The sequence below is a fragment of the Meleagris gallopavo genome, chromosome 22, assembly GCF_000146605.3.
Source record: "Meleagris gallopavo isolate NT-WF06-2002-E0010 breed Aviagen turkey brand Nicholas breeding stock chromosome 22, Turkey_5.1, whole genome shotgun sequence".
NCBI classification, from domain to species: Eukaryota; Metazoa; Chordata; class Aves; order Galliformes; family Phasianidae; genus Meleagris; species Meleagris gallopavo.
In genome coordinates this window covers 6566436-6590629 of record NC_015032.2, presented here as the reverse complement: position 1 = coordinate 6590629, position 24194 = coordinate 6566436, and the positions used below count along the sequence as shown (strand labels likewise).

Below are 24194 nucleotides of genomic sequence, written 5' to 3'. Positions count from 1 at the left end.
TCCCTATCCCGCTGCTTGCCCCGGCGCACTCGGGGACCATGGGATGCTGCACCGGACGCTGCACCTTGATTTTCCTCTGCACTTTGCAGCTGGTAAGTGCCGGCTCCCCGAGCTCCGGGGAGCTGCCCGGGATGGGGATGGGGCTGCCGGGCCGGAGAGGAGCCCGCGGTGCTTCGGGGTCGGGGGAGCTCCGGGACTGTCCCTCCACAACTTCGTTTCGCGGTGAGGCTGCGCTGCTGGGTGAGCTGCTCTGCTGGTTCTTAAAACTCGGAGAAATGTGGTCGTTATGCTTTTGTTTCTTTTCTTTTTCTTTTCTTTCCAACTCCTAAATTTATAAGTTTGTGTTTATGAAATACAATAAAGAAAATCTGTCCATCAAAGGAATCCCAGCAGGTTTGGTGGCGATGCTCAAAACCAAACCAAAACTTCCTCCATGCCTCGATACCTTCAGCCCTTCTACGTGTGGCTGCAAGAAGGAGTTAAGGCAGCTGGATCCCACCCTGCACCGAAGGGTCTATGCAGGCGCGGAAGGAATTATTTCAGCCGTCCTCAGGGTGATGTGCTACATGCAATGTGCTCATGCATATATTTCTTTAGGAATAAACTGGCCGGCGTGCAGAAAGTGTCCCTTGTGGGCAAAGGCTGCTCATCCCGGTGACATCTGTGTGTGTGTTGGTGTGAGTGGTGATAACAAAGGTCTGCTTGTTCCCGAGTGTCTGTGCATCCAGCTTGGACCTGGAGGGTCCCCTTCTTGTCAGTAGCTGATGGTCTCCAGGGCTCCTCCAGCCTTAAAAAGGAAATGACAGCTTATACGTAGTTAATTTCATTTCCAAATTTGCTTTATTCTGGAGCATTAGCGGTGTGCAGGAAATGGCAGGCTTTCTCCTAAGTTCTGTTGAATGGTGAGCTAATGCCAAAGGGCGAATCTAGTTAAAACTCTTCGTTTGGGAGTTGCTTACTGTAACAGCAGCTTATTTTCTGCCAAGAGGCAACCAGCAAGCGGGCATTTGGCTGGAGGTGGGAGAAAAATCAATAGAACAAAATGAGAACCTGCTAGTTTTCAAATGTAAGCCATTGGCCTAAAACTGATGGGGAGCGGGGTGGGAATGCAGCCCCACTAACTGCGAGGAGTGCAGGCAGAAGATGGGGATGGAAGATTTGGCTCACAGTTAAACAAAATGCAGAATAGAAGTTTTTTACACAAAGCGTCTCGCTAGGCATATTTATGAGCGTGCTGAATGGCCAGGGAGTGCATTCAGCCTTCTGGATTATTTCTTTTGATTTTTCACCCATGATCACAGAAAAAAAAGAAGCTGTACCCTGTATTACACTAGAAACTGGCATCGCAACACTCACTGTCTCTTAAACCCATCACTGTGTCATCCAGCTTTAAGGCACACACTTGCATACACTGGAGGAAAGGAAATAAAAAAGAGTAAGAAAAAGAGAAAGCCATGGGCTGCCGGTGCTGCTCTTATTTCTGACAAGCGTGGGAGTTTTTCCGTATCCAAGATACGGGGACAAAGAACCCCCAGCATTTTATTTTCCTTAAGACCCTCCTCCTTGAAGAAAAGAATCGGTTTGGCTCATTCTTAAGCAAGTTTGGATGCCTGAGCCGTAGTGATTTCCCATGGCACTCGCTGGGTGTTGGTAGAGCTGGAAAAATGTGAGCTATGGGGAGGGAATTCCTGGAGCTCCGCTCCACTGGGAGTGAGGTCAGGAGATCCTGGCTGCTTCCCAGCAAGTGCTTGGGTGAGGCTGAGTCCCATCCTGGTGCTTATTTTATTTATTTTCTTGTAAGTCAAACTTGTCTGTAAGCCGTCGCATCATTTCCACATCAGTACAACTGAGTGACCTGCAGGACTCTGCTGAGCAGTGCGCTCCGCTGAGACAAAACACTGAAGCAATCAGGCCAAGATCATCAATAAATTATAACGACGTGAACTTCCTTTGTTCCTCTCGTGTCTCTGCTCTGCTTCATTTGATACTCTGAACCCTTCCCAGTCTTCCCTGTGTGCTGCTGTCTCCCAAAGTGCCAGGGTGAATCCTGGCTCCTTGTGGGCAGTGGTGCTTTTGCCTTTCATTTAAATGGGAGAGAGGAGTTCAGCTGTGGGATTTCCCATTCCAGTTCTGCAGTACGTCCTTCTGTTTCATTATATATTCTCCTGTCTGTTCCTCAAGGCTTCATTTATACGCAGTGAATGGAAACATGAAATAACGACACCTCTCCTTAAAGAAAAGGAGGATGATTTGGCTTGCAGTGTGTTTTGGAGATTGCTTTATTATTAGGTGCAAGTAGTTGAGTTAGTGTACTGGGAAGTGTTTGCAAACTGCAGCTTAAATGTTTCCCTGAAAAAAAAAAGAAAAGAAAAAGAAAAAGATAGAAACTGAACTTATTAATCACTGCTGTGCATGCAGATAAAAAGTTTTGTGATCCAGCTGGAGAGCAGAACAGCCCATGAAGGGAAGGGAGGGCTGCAACGCAGCGTGAATACCAACGAGGGCTGCAGCCCCGTGGGCAGCTCAGGACTGAGCAAAAGGAATGGAGCTGAGCACGACTGCCTGGAGAAAATCAGGGCTGGCTCCCCAGCGGTTTGCTAATCAAGAGGGGGAGAGGAAGGCTGGCGTTTGAATAAGTAATTTGCCACGTTCCAATTTTAGGTTATTGTTTGCCTGCAATGTCCACCTCAAGCTCCTGCTGTCTAGCTGATCAGCACTGCAAGGAGGTTCAGGTCCTGCTGTGTGTTGCTGCACTGGATCCTGCCCTTCTTCTCAACCAATCCCTGTCTACAGCAGAAGTCCATGGGAACAGCCAGGCCAGGAACACCCTGCGGATGGGAGAGGCACCAGGGTGTTTGGATCCTGGAGTTTGTGCCCTTGTCCCTTGTAGAAATGAGAGTTGGAAAAAGGGCAAGGCTTTTCCTGTGAGTGGGTTGTGGGGAAGACCATGCTTGAGAACGTGATCTGAGATTGCACTCAACTGGTGTATTTTCTACAGTAATAAGTGATCATGTCCTGAAAGCACTACGCGAATTTATTTCCACCAAGCTGAGCATGGAAAAAATCTCTCCCTCCCTGTGCCCTGTCCCAGTAAATCAAACAACTGCAGTTTCTTTACATTCTGTCCATGAATTGAGAGCTCAGATGCCAAGCAAAGCCTGGAGACAATTTTACAGATACATTATAAATCCCCATAGAATAAGAGCTTCTAATGGAAAAAGTGACTAATACCTCAAATGGGATGGGGCTGCACATAGAGACTAACCAAAAGTAACTATATATCTTTATTTATTTATTTTCCTCTGCTCTCCTTCTTGGCAATGCCTTTTTAATCTCTTACAGAAGGGGGTGACCAGTGCTGGAAACTATTTGAAACCAGTGCAGATCCTTCTCTTAACTGCTCCCTTGTACCTAAAGGAATTGTGTCAGCTTGGGCAGGGCATGAAGCGATGGGGCTGGGGTAGAAGGGAGCCTGGTAGATAGGCACGTGGGATTGCACACGTCAGGGAGGGCAGGAGAATGGGTCAGGCTCAATGTGGTCGGTCTGCAGAGGGAAGGTTGGGAGAGCATCCATGGGAAGGGGCAAGCAGGATTGCAGTGAAAGGGTAGGGAAATGGGTAGGGAACCATCTCTCCCTGCTTTGCAGCTGCCCGCAGAGCTGGGCAGGTTCCTGCATCTCCTGGGGAGCTCAGAGCCCAGCAGCTGGGACATGGCTGAGCACAAAGCACCAAAGGAAAGAGCAGGTGCAGGGGTGAGCACAGCGTCCCTTTGCTGATTGGGACCAATGTGAAATTACCCTATGCTCCAACTATTTATCTTCTCCAGGATTTGTGTTCAGATTATAATCCCTCTAGAAGAGAAACCGTATGTGCACACAGCAACCAGCACCGTGATGGGTTGAACCTCTCCTGGAGACCTCATACAATAATAGACCATTTTAAATAATACCGTGAGTCAAAAGACTACATTTGACAGATGCTGTCCTCTCCGTGTCTGTTCCAGACAAAGGAAAATTAAAGCTGTGCCAATAATAGAGCTCGTCAGCATTTTCCACTGATGCTGACTTTCAGTAGAAACCTGGGGATTTGACTAAATGAATATTTTTGTGAGAAGTATCTGCTTTCCATAGACAGTTCTGGGTTTTTGTTTTTTGTTTTTTTTTTCTTCCTAAAGTTTTGGCTAGAATGTTTTGGCAAAAAATCAAAAATGTGCTGGCAAATGCTTGCTGTGCTGGCAAGCATTTTTAGTTTTGGAGTTGTGGGGCTTTTCTTACAAAATGTTGAATTTTTGGATGTGGTAGTTTTTTTTTCGTTTTTTTTTTTCTTCTCTCTTTCCTTGAGCAGCTGGAGTCTGTAATGCAGCAGTGGTCTGAGGCCAAAAGCTCCGAGCAGCACCAAGGAAGAGGGGCCTGGAGACACACAGCGTGTTTCAATGCAGATTGTGCACTGGCAGCAGCCCACGTCCATGTTTCCCATAGTGGTGGTGGCAGAGATTGCAAGTGACTCACAGGAATCAAGTTTCCTTGTGCCCTCCGACCAAACCCATCTAGCACTTTCAGACCAGGAATGTCATTTGGGAAAGCCCAAGCCAAAAAGCAGCTGAGGGCAGGCTGGTGCTGAGGTCAACTCTTCCCGGAGCCCTCGGCCTGGGTTTTGGCTGACGCCGTGCCTTTGCCTGACTGCACTCTGCTGCTTTGCCTCCTGCCTTTTCTGTCCCTGAACACCAGGGCCGTGCAGGAGGAGAAGGAGGTGGATTTTCCCCAGAAGGGAGCCCCTCTCCCCTGCCCGGTGTGGGGTTGGGACTGGGAGCATTGTGGCTGCCAGGGGCCCTTCCCAGCGCGGCTGACGTTGCTCCATTGTGTGCTAATAATATACGGAAACTCGGAGCCTTCTGGCTGGGGTGCAAAATGGAGCTCTTCCAAGAATCTGCTCCAGGGGCCCTCAAGTAGGAACTCTTGGAGAATAAGCTGGATAACAAAGGCCAGATTGTGATCGCTTTTCCTCCAGGAAAACCCTGGAATAGCCCATTGCTTTTCCAGCATTTGAGAAAATGCGTATGATCTAGCAAGCCCTAAGTGCCCCAGCTGTAGCTTTCCCTTCTCCCATTAACAAAGCATTGAGTTTAAGGTCAGTACAATCAAACCTTTCCATTTTAAAAAGATTATTTCTGATTTAATGTCCTTATGCTTGTGGTGTTCCCTTTGTGTTGGCTGGAGTAGATGTCATGAGCGGACCTGACTGCGCAGGTTGTGTCTGTAGTGAGTTTTGGTTGAAAGAGACTTTTCAACGAAGTGGAAACATTTTTTATCTCAAAAGTGCATTGTTTTTCCATTCTCCATCTCTAAAGCATGAGAGGGAAAAAAAAGGACAATTCTGGCCCCAAAATGAAAATTTTCTGGCATTCAGCAATGTTTGCTGGAAATGACGGTGGCTTTATTGTGCCAAACCCCAAATATTTTGAACTTTTTAGAAGTGTTTTCAAGCTTCTGTCAAAAAGTTGAAAAGTTTCAGTACAAAGAAATTTGCGTTTTGGTGGTCTTTTTTTTTTAATTTTATGTCCTGGATGTTTTCATCTTCCAAATATCTCTAATGTCTTTGAGTTGGGAATTTTGATGTCGTTCCTAAATACTAAGGGAAAACTGCTCACAAAGAAAGCACAGGCTTTGGTGTTGCTCAGTCCTGCTAAACTTATTTGTTATCTCCTTGTAGGCCGATGCTTTTTGGTGTTTTTGTTGTTGAAGGAAACTCAATGAGTAACACCATGCAGAGCTGCCAATCTGAGATATTTCATAACCATTCCAAAACCGTATTATGATTTTGAGATCCCAAAATAAGAACAAATAAGTTCTACTTTTGTTCCTTGAGCTCTGATGAGGTCAGACTCTCACTTCATCTTCTTTGCCATGGATGACTGTACGGATTACAAAAGCAAGGATTAATAGTAGTAACAATTAGGAAAATAATAATGGTAAAGTAGTAAAAGGAAGGTGGGTATTAACAGTTGGGATGAGAAAGATTGGTGTCTCAGCAAGGATCCTGCTTTTCACCGCCGTATCAGAACCGCATTTCACGTTGAACACAGAGAAGTCAGCGGTGATGTTGCACTTGTGTCTCTGTGGGTTGGCTGACTTCTGAAAACCCTTGTGAAGCAAAGCATGGCAGCTTTGTTTTACTTCACGTTGCACGTTTCACAGGCTAGAGGGAAGTGAGCAGCAGTTCTCTGCTGGGGTAAGATCAATTGATCCTCCCTTGACTTTGCTGTAGCTCATTAGCATCAATGGCCTTTTCCAAGGGGTGCTTTTTGCTTTCATTTCCACAAGGACTTAATTGCCATTTTTCTGGTGTCTGTGGCTGGTTCTCAGCGCAGCTGCTTCTGTGTCGGGATGTTAGGCAGAAATATGTTGTTTATCAGGGAAGTTCTCGTCCCAGATTTTCTCTCAAAGGTGAGGATTCATGGAAATTAGGAGAGCAGCTTTTCTAATTCCCTTTCGTCCTTCATCCTGGATGCTGTTTGGATGAGTCTTGCTTTAGTAATTGAGGTGTCAGATTCCCTGACACCTTTCAGCTGAAAGGATGATGGTGTGGAAGCGGTGACCTCCACTGCCATCTGCCACAGCTTAATGAAAATATACTGTGGGAATCGAGACAACAGCTTGCCTTCGTCACCTGCTCGAAGAAGGCAGACATCAGGAGTTGCTGTGCCAACTTTCTTTTGCCACCTCTCAGCGACTGGCCAGCCTAGCAGGCAGCTTCCCACCTGCTCTCTAGACTCTCCCAGGCCAGCAAAACACCTGCTTTCTTCCCTATTTTTCCTTCTCTGGTTCTTTCAACTGATGTTCAAAACTCTAGAGATCCAGGATCACCAATCTATTTTCTCTGTGCCGACGCATCAAGCACACAGATGTCCGCCCCAGAAGCACAGGAGCACAAGCTGCCACCCTGTCACAGCAGCACAGCAATGGGATGGGAGAGCTGAATTTGCGTGGGATCCAGTCTCCATGTCTTGTGCATCTCAGAGGAGATGAGAACACATCAAGATCTGTAGAGAAGGGATGCTGTTGTGCCACCCCTGAACAACATGGGATGCTGCTGACCTAAGGGAGGTGGGTTAGAATGAAGCAAGAGAACAGTCACATGCTCTTCTTCTTTACTGAGCACTGGGCAACCTGACCAAAGTCAAGAGAGAACAAGAACTGGATATTACTGAGGAAAGTTTGGGTAAAGTTCTCCAGAGATAAATATACTTAATAAAAAATGAATCCTGGTGCTCGAATGAATACACTATGACGGCAAATATATGAAGCCTGGGAAGATGTCTCCTGTGAGACTTTTTTGGGAAACAGGGACCTCTCCCCTGTCCATGGTGACCCTGACAACAGCCTTGGACTAATTAAAGTGCCTGGTGCTGCACTGTTTTCCAAGTGCTGTTCTCTGGAGATAGTTCATCTGTAAGCACCGTTCCAGCTGAATGGGGAAGGTGAGATGGAGGACACTAAAGAAGGGAATGGGGTATTTTATTACCCATGCAGAACTTACAAAATACTGAGTGTAACCTTGCATGGATTGCTCTGTATGCTGTGTTCAGCCACCATGGATAAGCAGCCTTACCACAATTAACAGTTTGTCACTCCCTGAAAACTATCTCTGTAGTAACCAATGCTTAATCTTGGTACCAGGAAGGTTAACTTGGAGATCAGGAGGGATCTAAACCCTGGTCATAATCAGTTTTTTTCATACTTGTGAGGTTTGGACATTATTCTTACAGTAGTGCTACAACAAGAGCATCGTTCCGCTTCTTTGTGTTGAGTGTATATTGGGTTGCACTCTAAGCTCTACAAGCAAACGTTTCTCATATGTGAAGTTCTTCAGATAGGTGGTCTTTCTGTGGAGGCTGTGTAGCAAGGTCTGTCAGTATTCCTGCTGCAGCTCAGGTGCTCAGGAGCACTTAGCTCCATGCTATGGGGTGTGGGAGCATCCTCAGCCCTCTTCAAAGATTCTGTACCCTTGATGCTCTGTTAAGAGGGAAATAGTCCCATATCTGTGAAAGCCCCAAGGCCAAATGCTCAAGGACAAGGACGAGGGCTATTACACTTTGCAGAACCCTGAACATCTTTGAGGTTCTGGGCCAAGTGAGCCCTGTGCCACACTCACAGCACTTTCCTGGAGGGCTGTGAAGAGAATGGCCAAATCTCTGGCCAGATATGAAGGCTCTGTGCATTGAGATAGCTTGCACAAATATCTGAGCTACTGGCTACTCACCCAAATCAAGTTCCTAATTTCCCATGGCTCCTGGTAATCCGTTAGCAGCAGATTTCCATGTGTGAGATGAAAATGGGCTCTGACAGGCGGCTGGCATTCACACCTCCAGCAGACAACGCGCTTCTTGTGATATCATTGTGGGAAAGGCAATACACCTGCTTATGGTGTATACGTACAGAATTAAGGGAGAAATCTGATTATCCTAATTACTCAGAAATGCAAAATATGTGCAGAATACAGTGTGGCTAATTAGCCTAGGAGACTGCTGGCTGTTCGGCGGGGTGCTGGGAGAAGTGTAACGGGAGCTCTGCACTTCCTGAGCGTATGGAGAAAAAGGAGCATGGGGCTTTGGAGATGTGATTGTCGTCTTAAAGCAAATTACAAAGCTGGGAAAGGGCAATTCTTTCTTTAATGTGTGCCACTTTTTTAAGATTCTGGGTCTTCAAATTTCCCATCTCATTATTCAGAGAGGAAACATTCAAAGGAAGGAAAGTTGGGTCTGCCTCGCTGTGCAAACAGCTGCTTTGCTGGGAGCCTGTGCACAGCACTCCTCAGATGTATCTTTCCTGTGTCCTCTTTCCTCTGCATTCATGCTGATGCCAACAGATTCTCAAATGCTCTCAGAAGCCTGAGGAGAAAGCGATGGTGGTTGGTTCTGTGAGAGGTGCTTCTTCATTTGCATTTCATGGACTCATTTGCACCATGGAAGTGCATGTTGAAAGAAGTCTTCTGGCTCCAAATCTGGCTGCTTTTCCCAAAGGCACAGAGGAAGTCAAGTAGGTGCTAGGCAGGGATGCTGGGTATGTCTCACGTTGTCCAGATCCAGAGAACCAGGCTGGTTCCTCCAGCCCCATGCTGGACATGCACCCACCAAGGGCAGCAGGACATGGCCCAGGAGGGCTGGCAGGTAACAGGGTCCACACCAGAACAGCTGGCACACACACCTCTGGGGTCCTACGGCCACACCAATCTCTGCCATCAGACAGAGCCTGGACGCAGATCTTCTGGATGTAATCAGTGCACAAAACACACACTCCTCTATTACTGCTTGTAATCATGATTTTAAATAAACCCATCTACCTTTAATTCCTTACTCAGCCAGACTGCCATCTACTTCAAGCTTTTCTAGAAAGGTTGGTTTTGTTGCTCTTAGGCCATTGGTCGTATCTAATGTGCTCAGGATCAATGCTGATGTCAGTCTAAACCAATGTGAACTGGGAGGTCAGCTATGAGATGTTATAGGAGGGTTTGAGCTTCCAGGGCTGCCACTGAAACAGCTTAAAACTGAGTTGTGTGACAGCCTGAAAGAACAGATAGGGAGATATAAAAACTCTACCGTGGCTTCAGACAATAAAGACTGTGTCTCCTTTTTGATGAATAATGGCTCTTTGTTTTATTCCTTAGATGACAGGGCTGTTACAACTGCTCAGAATCATTTCAGTGCTAAATATATAGCTGTGTAATAAAGGCTCTGCAATCTATGAACTGGGGCTGAATGGCTACTTGAGTGAATCATTTAAAGTATGATGAATTTCTGAAGCAGCTCATAGTGATGGGAGGCGGAGAGCCAGTAAACTCCTCTGCAGATTGCTTACCGAAAGGATGCTTTCTTCACTCAAGACGTAACCCAGGTTTCACAGTTGCCAAGTTTTTGTCTCGTGGTGGCTCCCGTGGGCACATGAAGTTCATCGCTGAAATTTTGGAAACTAACCTACAAACAACAGGCGTTTAGATGGAGTCCCACTGTTAGGTGGCAGCGCACTATGCACATCTCTAGCAGAAATCCTGGAAAACCAATGCTGGCAAACAAAGTGGGAATGGGAATGCAGCAGCAAATCCTTCATTCAGCTGTAACCCGGAGCTGAGTGCTCAATGGGATTTTGCTGGCGCACATCAGAGATCGTGGTAGCCTAAAGTTGCTATGCCAGGGAGTATAATGCTGCTTCTTGCATCTATAGTGCTTTCACACTAATAGAAGAGGCGATGCATGGATTCTGTTACCACTTTAAACAGTGGATTTCACCTCCAAGTCTTGCCAGATTAAACTTCCTTGAAACAACTTAACGTAGCAACAAGGATTTGAATTTCCATAACGTGGATTAGCACTTTTCTATTTTAGCTAATCCTTGAAGGCAGTGCTGCAAGCAAGAAGAGTGAGAAAACTGATTGGAAAGTTTGGAGCAAAGGCAGCCCAAGGATGGGAGTGTTCCAGGTCTGAGAAATCATCTCGCACCCCAAAGGGAGTGCTACTGGGAGCAGGAAGGCAAGGCCAAGCTTGGATGAAGCTTTTGTAGTAGATGTTAATAGAGGGCACATCTTTGTCCCCTTTGGAGACAAGTGCTCACGAGTGCTCTGCCTCTGAGCTGCCGCCCCATGGGTCAGGGCTCAGCCCCTGCAAAGTCACCAGACTGCATTGCTGAGATACAGCTGGCTTGTTGGTTTTGAGGTTTGTTGCAAAAGAACCAAGCTGCCGAAGTGAGACCTATTGACTGGCCTCTGATTTAAAAGGAGAGGGGAAAAAAAGAGCGGAGAAGAGAGAAAAAAAAAAGGAGGGGAAGAAAGAAAGGAGAGAAAAAAAAAGAGAGAGGGAAAAGAAATGCAGCTTGACTGTTGAATAAACCATGAGGCATTGAGGAACGGGCAGCCAGCGGGGTTGGGGTAGGAGCCCCGGGGAGCATTGCAGTGAGAAGGGGATGCAGACATCAGCCTGGAAACAAGGGGGGGAAGGGGAGGAAGGGAGGGGGGACCGCTGTGCAACGCGCTCAGAAACTTAATTGGGGAGTGGGCTGGTGGGAGGCCAAAGGATGTGTGCGACGAAACTGGGCTGGAAGTCCAAACAAATTGGGTAGCACAACAGAAGAGATAAATTATGCTCGTGAAATAAACAATGGCTGAGTGACACTGTATAAACAGTCGCATGTAATAACGGAGCTGTTTGTCTCAGCCGTCCTAATTGGAAGGCTGGGCAGCATCTGATGAAAACTCTGCGTTGCACATTTTCCACTCATAATGAGGAAGATCCCCCTCCTAAGGAAACCCTCCCCCAGCCCTATTTAGCTGCACTGAAAGGCCTGGTTTCATTCCACTTTCCCACAGCAAACTCATCCTGGCAGGAGCTGCATTAGGGAGGACAAGTAGAAAATGATAATAAATCGAGGACTTGCTCTTATTTCACCTTGTGACAAATCTATCCAGTGGGTGACTCAGGAAGGGTGATAAGAGTATGGATAGGGCTGCTGCTTTCCTTTTGACGTTTGGTCATGTGGAAAATAACCCCATTTGAGCCCTCACTCAAAAGGGCTTTGCTTTTAAAATAATGCTTTTTAAAAGGCACTGAATCCTTATTTACACTGTTGGAAAGCCTGCAGCTCGCCTCCATCAAAGTGAATGTCATGGGTCTCGTTTCATCATCTGCTTGGGCCGAAATGCAAAAAACAAAAGGAACACTGCACAGAAAGTAATACATTTGATGCCATTAATACACATGAAAGGACTTGTTAAATCCTGGGGATTTTTTTTTTTTAGTCACAATACTTTATTGCCAGTAAATCTTTGATAAGAATCCTTCGTGTTATCAAACCCCTCTCCAGTACGGCACAGATAGGAGGGCAGAACACTGTGAGCTCCCTGACTTCCACTTGGCTCATTCTTGTGCTTTAAACCCAACCCTCTCTGCCCTGTAGTGCTTATTTCCAGCAGTGATCCAGTAGCAGAGAAGTGCTCTTACCCTTTCTCAGCCACTCAGAGCAGACTGTGCTCCCTGAGCTGCTCTGTCAAACCACCATAGAGAAAAGCTGCACTTCAGCATCACTTCAACCAGATGTGCCAAAACTTCACCATCTCCACTGCACATCGTCCTCACTTGGTTCATCTATTGAAGCTGTCTATGTGTCTTTGTTCTTTGCTTTTTCTTGACTTAAGAAAAAGAGAGCTGGATGTCTGCTGAGGTCACAGCTGGGGAGGAGACCCAAGAGCTGCACTTTGCAGTCCTAGGAGGCCATTGGAGCTGCACCTGTTACCTGCAGTCACAAAAGTAATGAATCAGTTATAAGCAGGATTGATTTTCACCCGGTGAAGCAATGGGACGATGAAAGCCAATAGTGATTGATTCGTTTTCCTGCCACTCTGTAGCAGGGAGGTTGTTTGTGGGAACTGTGGTTATTGGAAAAGTCTTGAGATACCCCAAAAGCTTTGGGCGGTCTCTGCAACAGAATAGTTGTTCTCCTGCTTGTTTCGACTTAAAACCCTTCCTGTCAAAAGCATTTTACTGAAACCAGAAGCTGGGCTGTTAAACACTTTCATTTCCAAAATATTCTTTCTTTTTACCACCTGGTGCTTTGATGGCAGGCCTGGAAGTTTGTTAGTGCATTCTGTGGGGGACAGCAGTCAGGATTTCTTCACCAATATTTATTTTTCAGCTGCAAAAATGGCAACTTTTTCAAACACAGTTTTACATGGGGAATTTCACTCGTGGACCTTTTTTAAGCAGGATAAGCACATTTTCACGTTAGGGTGGTTTTTTGGCAGAGCACGAACAACAGTTTGTTACTAGTGATGATTACAGCTCAGCTGTTGCAGTATGAGTGATTTTACACTGACGATAGCGTGCATGAAATGCAAGCAAATCACTTGGCCGGGTTGTGGCCAGACTCCTAAAATACTCCAGCTTCTAATTTGCCTGAAAACTTTCTGCATATTGCCATGACGTGCAGAAGGGAAGGTCTCCTGAGTAAGTTTTGATATATTAACCAAATACTTCTGCACTATTAGCTCATCTGCTCTGTTCTGACTTCCCAGCTGTTTATGAGACCGAAGTGATGTCCTCCGACCGCAGAGGGCAGGCTGAGATTAATAACAGGGGCGAGCAGCAGTGGGGAGTCTGGCAGCAAACTGACTCAGCATCCTTTGCTGGGCATTGCTGGGATCTGCTCAGGGTGCATCACCCTGTGACTGGGCTGAACCTGGGGGATTCAGGAGTGGAATCGTGACAGTGGAGGGGAAGGAGATGGGGTGCAGAAAGGTTCCCAACCTAAAATACCACCTCTGGTAATCACTATGGGGATGCAGGCATCCAATAAAAGCTCTGTTACAATGATGGTACCGTTCCTGCCGATGCATTAATATGAAATATTAAAGAAGAATTTTACAAATACAACCTAAATCTCCAACTATCGTCTGTGCAAAATGAGGGTATTATTTCTAATTTCACTGTATAGGTGGGAAAAGAAGGTTAACACATCTGTCTGACCACTTTGATGGAGGTAAGCCAAACTCAGGAGATGTATTTAGGAACACATTGGTTTGTGCTGGCTGGGGTGGGAGCCAGGCTGAGTGCCCATACACAGCCTCTGCATTGTGCCCTCTGAGTTGGGCCCAGATCTTATAGGGATCTCCAGCACCAGACTGCACGCTGTGCCTCATGTTAGCTCCAGTGCTTACCAGGATGAGGGCTTCTGCCTGTCTCGAGGAGCTGCTGCTCATGCTCTTACAGCAGGGCAAAAAGCACCATATGTAGCTGCTGGCAAGTGGAACGAGAAAGCTGTAACATCATGGAGAATCCATGCCTTTTGGCTTCACATGTTGTCTTCCCCTATGCCTACAACTTCACAGCTAGGCTGGAGTGCTAAGAGGGCTTCTCTGCATCCCGGTGAGGGAGATAAAATCTTCATTGCCACTTTGCTTTCCACGAGAAACAGATGCTCTATGAAAAGGGTCCATTTGTACTGTAATTACTGGTGGAAGTTGCTGGGTGGCCGTGCCATCTCCCCGCCTGCTGCAGGATGATTACAAATGGGCTTTTCTTCTCGGAGCAAAGTTGCAGCGAGACCGTGGCAGCTCCCGATTTCCTAGATTATTAACAATAACAATATCATTTTCTTTCTCCCGTGTTTCTCGCAAGCCCTGTACTTTCCTTTTAATGAATCCTCTTCTCCTGCAGCAGAGTCTGCAGTGACACCAGCCTGATTTGTAATGTAAATAGGCAGCCCAGTGTAAAGGCGACCTGCGAGAGCACCACAGGGCTCTAATTATAATTTTCATTAAACCCCTTCTGTTTATGAATATCCAAGCAATCTGGCATTGCAGCAGGAGCAAGAGGAAATTAAAGCAACGCTACCACTTATCTCCAGTGTCAGGGAGGGAGGGAGCCAGCTGTTGAGCACAGACTGAAACAGGGCCCTGCACTTTCCTGTGGACAAAGTTCTGAAGAATTATTCCTGCTCTGACATCCATTCCCTTCCAAGCTTTGCCCCTGTTGCTGGGATGTGATTTTCCTATAGAGGCTCTGGGCAGCGCAAGTGCTGTACCCGTGATCCAGCCATGACCTAATTAAGGGGCTCAGCTGCTCCAGCTCCCACTGCTGTTTGCAGTGAGGAGCCACAGAAAGCAGCTCCCTGGGTGAGAAAAACAGCTCCAGGAGGTCCCAAAGAGATGCTTTTCTTACTCCCAGGACGCTGGTAGGTCTCTGTGAGGAGAACATGCTGCAGGTGCCAGCTGGGAGTGAGACATGCAGGGTTCACAGGACGTGAACTTTTTGTTCCATGGAGCTCAAGGTGGGAGATGCTCTCTGTGTCACAGTCAGCCTCCCTCTTGCGTGCACATGACAGAAGAACTGAGCTTGGATTTTTTGAGCCTGAAGTAAGAGTTTCTTCCTCCTTTGGGAAACTATCGGTAGAATATCTGACAATTCAACTATGGGTTAACCAGATGGAAAATAAAATTACAGTTTCCAATAAATGTGTAAAAGTTAACAAGGATAGCAATGATTCTGTGTAAACTGTCCAGCTGCTATTTCGTGAGCTATGAGCACTGTGAATCCTGATCCAACCCCTGATGTGCTTGCTCTTTTCTTCCAGCAGCAAGATGCAAGAACAAAGTGCTACCTAGCTATTTTAGCTGAGCAGACCATGCTTAAGATAGGGGTTATAGGGTCAGATCCTATAGCCAACAACTCCAAGAATTTTCGTTTTTTCCCTGCATCTCTACCATGAGAACAAACCCCAGCTGGCAGAGCAGAAGTAATCACGTAGTATAATGCCTGGTTGGTAGGAAATAAATCTATTACAAAATTAAATTCCTGCTGATCTCCTGCGCTGCTCTGCCTCACAGCCTTTCGAGTGTTTAGATGGCTTCATAAATGCTAGAGGATCTCCCGAGGGAGATGGCTGGTGAGTTAATGGCACATCTTCAATATACTTGGCTCAAGAGTAAAATTTGTGCTACTGGTAGGAGAAGGTTCCCCCCCACTGAGGCTCTCTGCAAGCCCAACGCTGTTGGTAGGAAGTGGCTGGGAGAGGGCTGCAAGTCCTCCAGCGGGAAGGGAAAGCCAGAGCCTGGGCTAAGGCTGTGCCATACAGGGCATTTCACTGATGAAAATATCAGGCACTTGTTGAAGAAACTCATTATCTTTGTGTCTGTTGCGTACAGTCATCTGCCTGTTGTTCCTGTGTCCCCTCTTTCCATTGCAAGGCTGCAGAGCCAAAGCAGAGCTGTGACACTGAGGGAGGAGAAAACCTGGGGGCAGGGCCATCGTGGGTACAACTGATTAATTTAATTATGTTTAGGAAACTTAGGTTTGAATGTTGATGTAGGTTACTGATAGAACAAGTTCCTCATTCTTGTCAGAGTGCTTTTTTTGCCTGGATCACAAAAGTACCTGCTTATTAATTTAGCCTGGCTGCTGATCTCGGCAATCAGCAATCACAGCAGTGTGCAGGACTCAGATGCTATCAGGAGGCACAAGCAGGAGAGAAGGGAGTAGAACAGCTCAAGTTTCTGATCCTGCTGTGCAGCACCTGCCTGTACCTCTGGCATCAGGCTGAGCCCTGCGGGGAGATGTGGTCCCACAAAACAGAACGGGCCTGAAGCAGGACACCAATTTAGGAGCATTTGGGTAATACAGGGCAATAATTTCACTGAGAAAAATTCTTCCTAGGAAGCAGTCTTCTTCCTGGGAGCTGTATTCTGAACATCATTCAGAAAGTCAGTGCTGAATATCCTCTTTTCTCCTCTGAGTGTTGAGTGCAAGAGCCATTCACCTGTACCCCCAGCTGCCCTATTCACAACCCTGTGCTGTGCTGCACCTGGGATGTGCCCTTTCGTAGGGCACCATGAACTGTGGGGTAATAGGAAGCCCCAGTCATTCCAAAGCTGGATTCTAAGCACAAGCCAAGAATACCTCAGTGCCAGTCTCATCCCTTGTGTTTATTGAGGATTGTGCCCTTCCTGGAATGCTAAGCAGCATTCAGGCATGTGGGACTGAATAATTACGTATCTTTGCAGCCAGGATGTTTGTGAAAGGCATCAGAGACAGAAAGCACAGCAATCAAGGTCAGAACAGTGACACTCCTGAGAACATTGGTGCCAGCTCGCAGAATGGGAGAATCCAGAGCAGTTATGTGCCAGGGCATGGGAGGTGAGGATGCAAATCTGCACTGTGCAGCAGCAGGATGCTGACAGGAGGTTGTGCTGACCCATGCTGAGGGGCTAAGCCTGCCCAGGCTCTGTGCAGGACCTGATCCTCAGCTATGGCATGGAGCAGTCTGAGAGCTGCTTGGGCATCCACCTGCAGTGCGAGCTCCTCCAGCAGCCTTGTCTTTGGAAGCGTTTGCGTCCCCAGCCCTAGGAGTGACCAGTTTGTTCCTGGAACACAGATGATTCAAGGGTATAAGGTCTGCTAGTGGAGGCCTCCCTGAGGTCTGTGTGAATAGAAGGGTTTAAACAGCTCTTGGGGAAGGAACACACCAAGCTGAGCTGAGAATGGGGCTTATTGTATCCAGTGGCCAGAAGGACCAAACGCATCTGAGAGACAAAGTGACAACCAGAGACCTCCTGTGCAATTAGTCTCTTGACCTCTGTGATTCAGGAAGGGGATGCTGGGAAGGGAGCTGTGGATCACAAGGCCCCAAGGAAGGTTTCCTTGACAACACTTACTGAAGAAAAATGAGGTTTCATGAATGCAGCGTGCATTAGCACGTGAGATGCTGACTTTAGAAGAGGCAAGGACACGGCAACCAGCAAACAAGCCCATCAGTTAGGGGGATGTGAAGCAGCAGCACAGTGAATTGCTCTTTTTCAGACAAACTTAATTAAACAGCTATTAAGACCATTAATATTTATTTAGAAATGCAGTCACTGTGGTAAAAGCAAGCTTACCGTTTAACTCAATAATTTTTCTACCCATGAAGCCAGACAAGTATGTAGCCAAACTTAAGCTGTTTTGGGAGAATCCAAAAAAAAAAAAAAAAAAGAAACTTGTGTTCAAAACCTAAATAGATAGATTTTAAAATGAGACATCTGAGGCTTTCTTAATTTCTTCCTGCTGTTTCAGCTAGCTGCACTCAAACATTCATCTGTATATGATGTCTCACAGGGATAGTAGTGCTGTGACTTTGCCCTGAACTCAAGCCATCAACCAAAATACCGCAGGAAATCAATGACATTTTTTCCTCAGGAAAAGGCCCATGACCTTTTTCAGTGAAAGTCTTGGCCGCCCTGATAGTGTTTGCACAGCAGACAAACAACGAGCATCTCCTTAAAAAGCAAAGCTAGTTGGCAGGAAGTCAAAAGCTGAGTCAACAGATGGGGACTGAGCCAGACAGCCTGAATGTAGCAGGGTATGGTGGGACCCACGGGAGCAACTTGGGGGCTCTTGCAGTTCAGGCAGGTGGGAAAGTAAATACAGGGCTTATGTCACACATTTTGCCCGTGTCCGAGGCTGTAGGTGCACACATGGAGATCAGCTGGGCACAGGTAGCTGTGAGTTGTTTGTCTGCATCCTTCCCCCTCAGCAGTGTGCAGGCACAGGGGGATCTGGCTGGGCTCCCCAGCTAGCCAATGTGACAGGAGTAACAGAAGATGAAGATTTGATTATTGAGATCCAAAAGATCATGAGAATTTAAACAAGCCACCTCCAGCCCATACTGAATAGCTCAGAGTTTCCTGCTGGCATCAGCATCCACCGGTGACACTGCCCTGCCAGACCCATCCCAAACCAGGGGGGGTTCACTGAGAAGCTGTGCCACATTTTGAGAAGACCATGAGCACATCCCTTCTAGCTGGTTCACAGAGCCTTTTGCAGTGTGTGAGCTATAAACTTCTCTCCATTCTTCTCTTTCCCAGCTGTAACAGTGAAGAGCAGCCCAGCAGAGAGCTTTAGCTCATTTTGTTTGCCTGGCTAACGAGCGCTTCTGATGCTCATTTGCTGTTCCAGTTTCACTCGAATCAGCAGAAATGGGGTTTATTTCAGAAGGAAGCCTGCCACAACCATTCAGATTTTAGTACAGCAACAAATCATTTAACTTAAGGAGTGAAGGGTAAAAGTGTTCTATGGTCTAGAGAAGCAGAAAGAGCAGAAGAAACACTATTTTTAATAAGAATAGTCATAAAGAAGAAAAAATTATTCTCCCTGATGGAAAGGTCCTGTCATTTTTGAATGGGTAGAAACCTGTGCCACAATCTGTGAAATTTCTCTTTACAACCAATATCTCTCGACTATAATAGGGTTTCTCAATAGAATAGCATGAATCATCCATTGTAAAGAATGCTACAGCAAAGATATGGCATTTCCCTCACTCACCAAGACGGACTGCAAAGAGGCTCAGTGTGAGAGTGCAGGTCTGTTGGCATACGTGGGCAGGGGCAGAGCTGGCCCTGCCATTGCTGCCAAACTGCAAGCACCAGGCAGGAAGGTTCCAAATGCATTCCTTACCTCTGCTGTGCTGTTACCGAGCCCAGATCCAGGCCAGCTTAGTGAAACATCAGCCCTGTGTACCTGCAAATCTCAGTGGCATTTAATGGGTATGCTTTGCACACAGAACTGGAGTGTAATGAGTGAAACGGTTGTTTATCTATTCATTTATAACAAATGTTTTCTTAATTATCCTGGATTCCTACGGGGATAGGAACCAGCTCAGTGTAACTTTGCATTTCTAGCAGCTGGATTGCAGCACAGCCTAACCACCTGCATGTCCATAATACAGTGCTAGAGTTTCATCAGCAACATTTGAGTTTGCCATCAATGCCCATCCTACATAACATTGCTTCTGTTCATATAAATGAGGAGACACCTTGTCTGAGTACTCACATCATCTAGAATCATACCGACTGCTCCTGCTCCCCTTAGCTGAACTGCAGGCAGGCACAGCTGAATCATGTCTGCAGCTCTCAGGGACACAAAAACATTCTAAAATGCAGGAAAAGGAGCAAAGGAACATAAATCAGGACAGAAACAACTTGGAGATCAGGGCAATTGTAGGAAGAAAATATGATCTGAAGCTAATGTCCAAGATCGTTGGGAAAAGTGTAGGATGACCAAGGGCAAGTGGCCTCTCCATGAGTTATTCAAAGGTGGTTTAGCTTGCAATTCCTGAAAGAACTCTTCTCACTCTGTAGTGGTGGGAATCACCATCTTCAAGATGGTTGGGTACCACTCTGTTCAAAACCCAATGGTCTCCGAGATCAAAACAAGCCAGGAAACATCAAGATGCCAAAGGGCAAGTTTTCCCCTTTTACAAAGCCTAATGGGGAAAAATTCATTTGTGAGAAGAAAACATGTTTCTAGACACGGATGCCCTGATTCTTGAGTGCTAATGTATACAGAATCCATCTTTATCCCCTTTGGGGGCCTGAAGGCAGGGCATTATCTGTGCAGAACACAAAGTCCCTTGGCTCAGTGACAAGCAGCCATGCCACCTCTGTGCAACACATGCTCTCACACTAATGGGACACACAAAGCCAATTAAATGCCTGATTGGATGAAGTGGTCACAGTCAAGTGACCCACTGCCAGCCAGTCAGGATTCAAAATTTCCAAATATCATTAAGGTATGTGCCCTAATCCCCTCCTAAAAGATTAAGCTTTTAACCTCTTACTGCTGTTTCTGATGAGATACAGAAAATCTCCCTCCTCGGGGAGACCAGGCACAGCAGTGACACGAGCTGTCCTTGCCCTGTGCTGGCCCAGAGGCTGCACACAGCCATGATGCACATCTCAAGGCATCTTCCTGCTACTTCAAATTGATCAGAACTGCTTCAAAGGGAAAGCTAATTCATTTGCAGATGAGACTGATTTTGAGATTGTCACTGTTCCCTCCTGGTCTCTCCTTACCCCTTTGCTAGTGAAGAAATGCCAATGAGGAAAGCTGCTTACTGATTGATCTCCTTTACCCAGGGCCAATATGGATTTCTTTGAAACAAAGATTTTTTTGAACTTCCAAGAGAATGTTGAGAATTGCGATATCTTTCTAGCCCAAAAGGGATGTGACAGTGATTTCCCTGCCGATTTGAGAAGGAGATGCCCATCTGATAGATGTGGTTTCCTTCATCATGCAGTGGGATGGGGACCTGCAACCACTCATGTCCGGAAGTCTTTACAGAAGTCCAAGTGTTCGGCTCCTGGCTGGTTGCCATTTTAAAGCCAAACCAGGAAAAGATGTCACATTTCATAGCTGATTACATATAGCAGACAAGGATCATCCAGCTCTTAATGCCTAATTAGTAGTTAAATTGACTATCAGTGGTAAATTGTAATGATTTATTTAGGTGAAAATAAACATGAAAAGTCATAATGTAATTGCAACATGCTACTCTGATAATTAAACACTTGGAAATCTTGCAAGAAAAGGTGCTCTTTGAAATCTGCTGGAAAAAGTCTCAGGAACCCTTTTGCCCCCTCCACTCGCTGTTTCACCTGTAGACGTAACATTTAAAGGTGGTGGGGAAATTAAGGCTAGCATGCAACTGGATGCTGGTTTTGCTCTTACAGCTGCATGCATAACACAGTGGTTCAGAACCAGATGAGTGGTTGCTTGCCTGATACACAAACAGTATGTTACAGATGAAAAGCACATCCCAATGCAAATAAGCTTGAAAATCAACCCCAGCGCCTCAGTGCTAATGGAACATAGAACATAGTACTAGCCTTGAACCAGGTTATTAGCACTGGAAAGGAACACAGTGTGTCCTCCTGGAAAGCCAATTTGTTTGCAGAATTTCATTGCTGGATGGCAGGATTTTCTGCTGGGGGAAGGCAGAGGAGAGAATTTTCTCCTCCCTCTCACCTTGATGGATGTGTGCTGCAGAGCAGAAATCTGAGAGGTGTCAGGAATGATGGAGTGATGCTGAAAGCTCTGATAAATGAGTTCTTGAAAGTCCTGTTGCAGCCATTTAAGGTGTTACTGTCTCACTGCCAGGGCTGCCTTCCCTGCAAAGTGCACAGAATAGAGGACATGCCCCCACTTAGGAACTGGAGCTCATGGTCCACATTAGCTCAGCCACAAGAGGGAAAGGGAGGGGTGTGAAGAAGAAGGGGGATGTAGATACATGTTCTGTGCTACTGACTTGGTTCATAGGCAGTAAATTGCTTTGGGATGGGAATAACGACTTCAGCTGCTGCAGTGATTTGCTCAGGGAGCATGGAAAAACCTTGAGAATGAACATTGTGAGTCCTGAAGCTGTAACTCTCTTTTTTCTTCTCCCTTCCAGCTTGCTGCATTAGAGAGGCAAGTGTTCGATTTCCTGGGATACCAGTGGGCCCCCATCCTCGCCAACTTCCTCCACATCATCATTGTTATCCTTGGCCTGTTTGGCACCATTCAGTACAGACCTCGCTACATAGTGGTGGTAAGTAATATCTGCTTTGTTCTGAGCCTTTCCTCTGGTGGGACACAGCAAGTGATGAGGAACCACGTAAAGCCCTTGGGAAATCAGGCATGAGCACTGCAAACAGTTTTAGCAGGAGGTGCCTGGCTGTGCTAAAGAACACTTTGTTCAGTGTTCCGCGTTTCTGCTGTACCTGCTCCAAACTTGGAAGATTTCAGATGATTATTACTTGTACACATAATACAAAGACAACATGAAACAAAGAGGGAGAAATAGATGTTGGACAAACGTGGCAGGAGCTCTTCCACCTCCTCCAACGCTCTGCACCTGTGCCTCTAATTAGGTAGAGGACCTTTTGCATATGAGAAACAGAGGAAGAGAAAAAGATGATGGTGCTGACTCAGTGCATTTAACTGCCCCCAGCTGGAATATATATATGTATATATATATATAAATATATAAAAGCTGATTCCGGTGACTTCCTCATGTTTATTGCTTCTCTCTCTCTCTCCTGTTCTTTTTTAGTATGCCATCTGGACTGCAGTTTGGGTCACCTGGAATATTTTCATCATCTGTTTTTACTTAGAAGTAGGAGGGCTCTCAAAGGTGAGTGTGAGCTCTGTGAGTGCAAGCCCAGGCTTTGCTGCAAAGAGAACAGAGCTTAGTAGAGAGATAAGGGGGAGGGGACTACCTGGGAACTAACCTTGCTTTCCCTAATACTGAGAGGGTTGCTTTACTTGTGGTGGAGGATTAATGCTTATTGTATGGCAAGAATGAGGGGTTAAAAGTTCACCGGGAGCCCTTTGCTGGTTAGTGCAAGTAGCAGCTGGAATAAGCCCTGTTGGCATATGGGATAAAGTGTCTCTGCTTTTTAGAGGTAAGGGCAAGCCTGTCAGCAGAGCTATCCTGAGAAGAGATGGCATTTGAGGACTAATTCCCAGCTGTGATGTAGAGGTGGCTGAGGAAGGCTGTGAGCTAACTGGATTATAGCTGATCCCCTTGTGATCTGATAGCACCTGGGAAGGAAGGTGTGTGATGGGGAGAGGAAGACACTGGGGAGCAGTGAGAGCCCTCACTTTCTTGAGGAGAGGTCTGGGGGGGCTCAGTCTGGGCTCGCTTGAGCTGAGAACTTTGCTGGAACTTCTCTGGTATCTCTTGATATCTTTTACCTCCTGCTGAAGACCTGATGTCCCTCAACAGCAGGGATGGGTAGCTGTGGTGGATGCACTGGGCAAGGGATCTGGTGTTACACCTTCTGGGAACAAATAAAGGCACAGGGAAGGATGGTGCATCTCTGAATACTGCCTCAGTGGTGTGGCTTCTCTGTCTTAATTCTTCCTTCTTAGTTACAGTGGCCTCTGTCCAGGGGAGTTGCGAGTTACTCTCTCTTCAAAAGTAGCTCTTTAAAGATGAAATGAGCTCAGTGTTGCTTCTGCTTAACGAGGGGTGAGTCAGAAATAATAAAAATGGGAGGCGAGCCCTAAGCTAAGCCTGGGCTGTGAGCAATGAATGCAAAGTGTTGCTGCAGCTTAGCGGACTAAGGGTGATTATGGGCTATGGGTTCACTTCAGAGCACTCTACATCTGGCCTGAATTCCCAGGTCATGTATCTAAGTTGCAGTCATAATTGGAACAGCATTTCATTTCTATTTTTTTAACAGACCTACAGTAAGTTGTGAGTGACAGCATAAATCCTTTGCAGATAAGAACATGTAACTTCTTAATTCCTCCGTTAATCTCCATTTCCCCTCACAATTATCCATAGAAACTTGAGAGAGCTCTTGCCCAAAACAGTGATTACTCATGAGCTGGAAGCTCAGCCTGAGATGATCTTCATCTTGGCTGTGGCCAATTAAAAAAAAAAAAAACTTATCTAACTGCTTTAAAGCTCCCTTAAGAGAGAAAACACTGGCTTAGAAAAACTGCTCTGGGAGCTTTCCTGACAGCAGTGTTTGCTTCCAGCCAGCTGATTGTTTGTGTTTACTAATCCCAACCTGCCCTACACCAGGTGAGGTGAGGCTGCTGTTCTGCAATTCAGACAGCATGAAAAAAACTCTGTTTTTTCCACTGCAGAGAGTGAACCTTTATGTGGCCTGTGGGATGATCATCATGACTGGGAACTTCTGATAGATCTGGGCTACTGTATCTGTTGTTACTGATGGAGTGGGCTTCTCTCTGTGGCTGCAATAAAAGCTTCACGTTGCTGGCTTAGTGCCAACGTTGGGGAAAATAAAAGCAAAGCTAAATGCTGTTTGTGGTAAAATGCTTTACAGCCTTTTCTCTATTCCTCCTGAGTTGTTTCATTTTAAAAGTTGTTTCATTTTCTTGTCAGAAATACT

The 24194-nt window shown here is 46.3% G+C and overlaps 1 protein-coding gene across 3 annotated transcripts in view; it reads left to right on the top strand.

The window, feature by feature from the left end:
* The first annotated feature begins 6 nt into the window (after positions 1-6).
* The window catches only part of NKAIN4 (sodium/potassium transporting ATPase interacting 4), a 47172-nt gene continuing 22984 nt past the window's right edge, over positions 7-24194 (top strand). For all 3 annotated transcript variants that reach the window (XM_010722412.3, XM_010722409.3, XM_010722410.3), the window contains exons 1-3: positions 7-92; positions 21740-21877; positions 22382-22462. In XM_010722412.3, coding sequence (XP_010720714.1) covers positions 39-92; positions 21740-21877; positions 22382-22462 — 273 coding nt within the window. In that variant the 5' untranslated portion in view covers positions 7-38. The remainder of the gene's footprint in view (positions 93-21739; positions 21878-22381; positions 22463-24194) is intronic.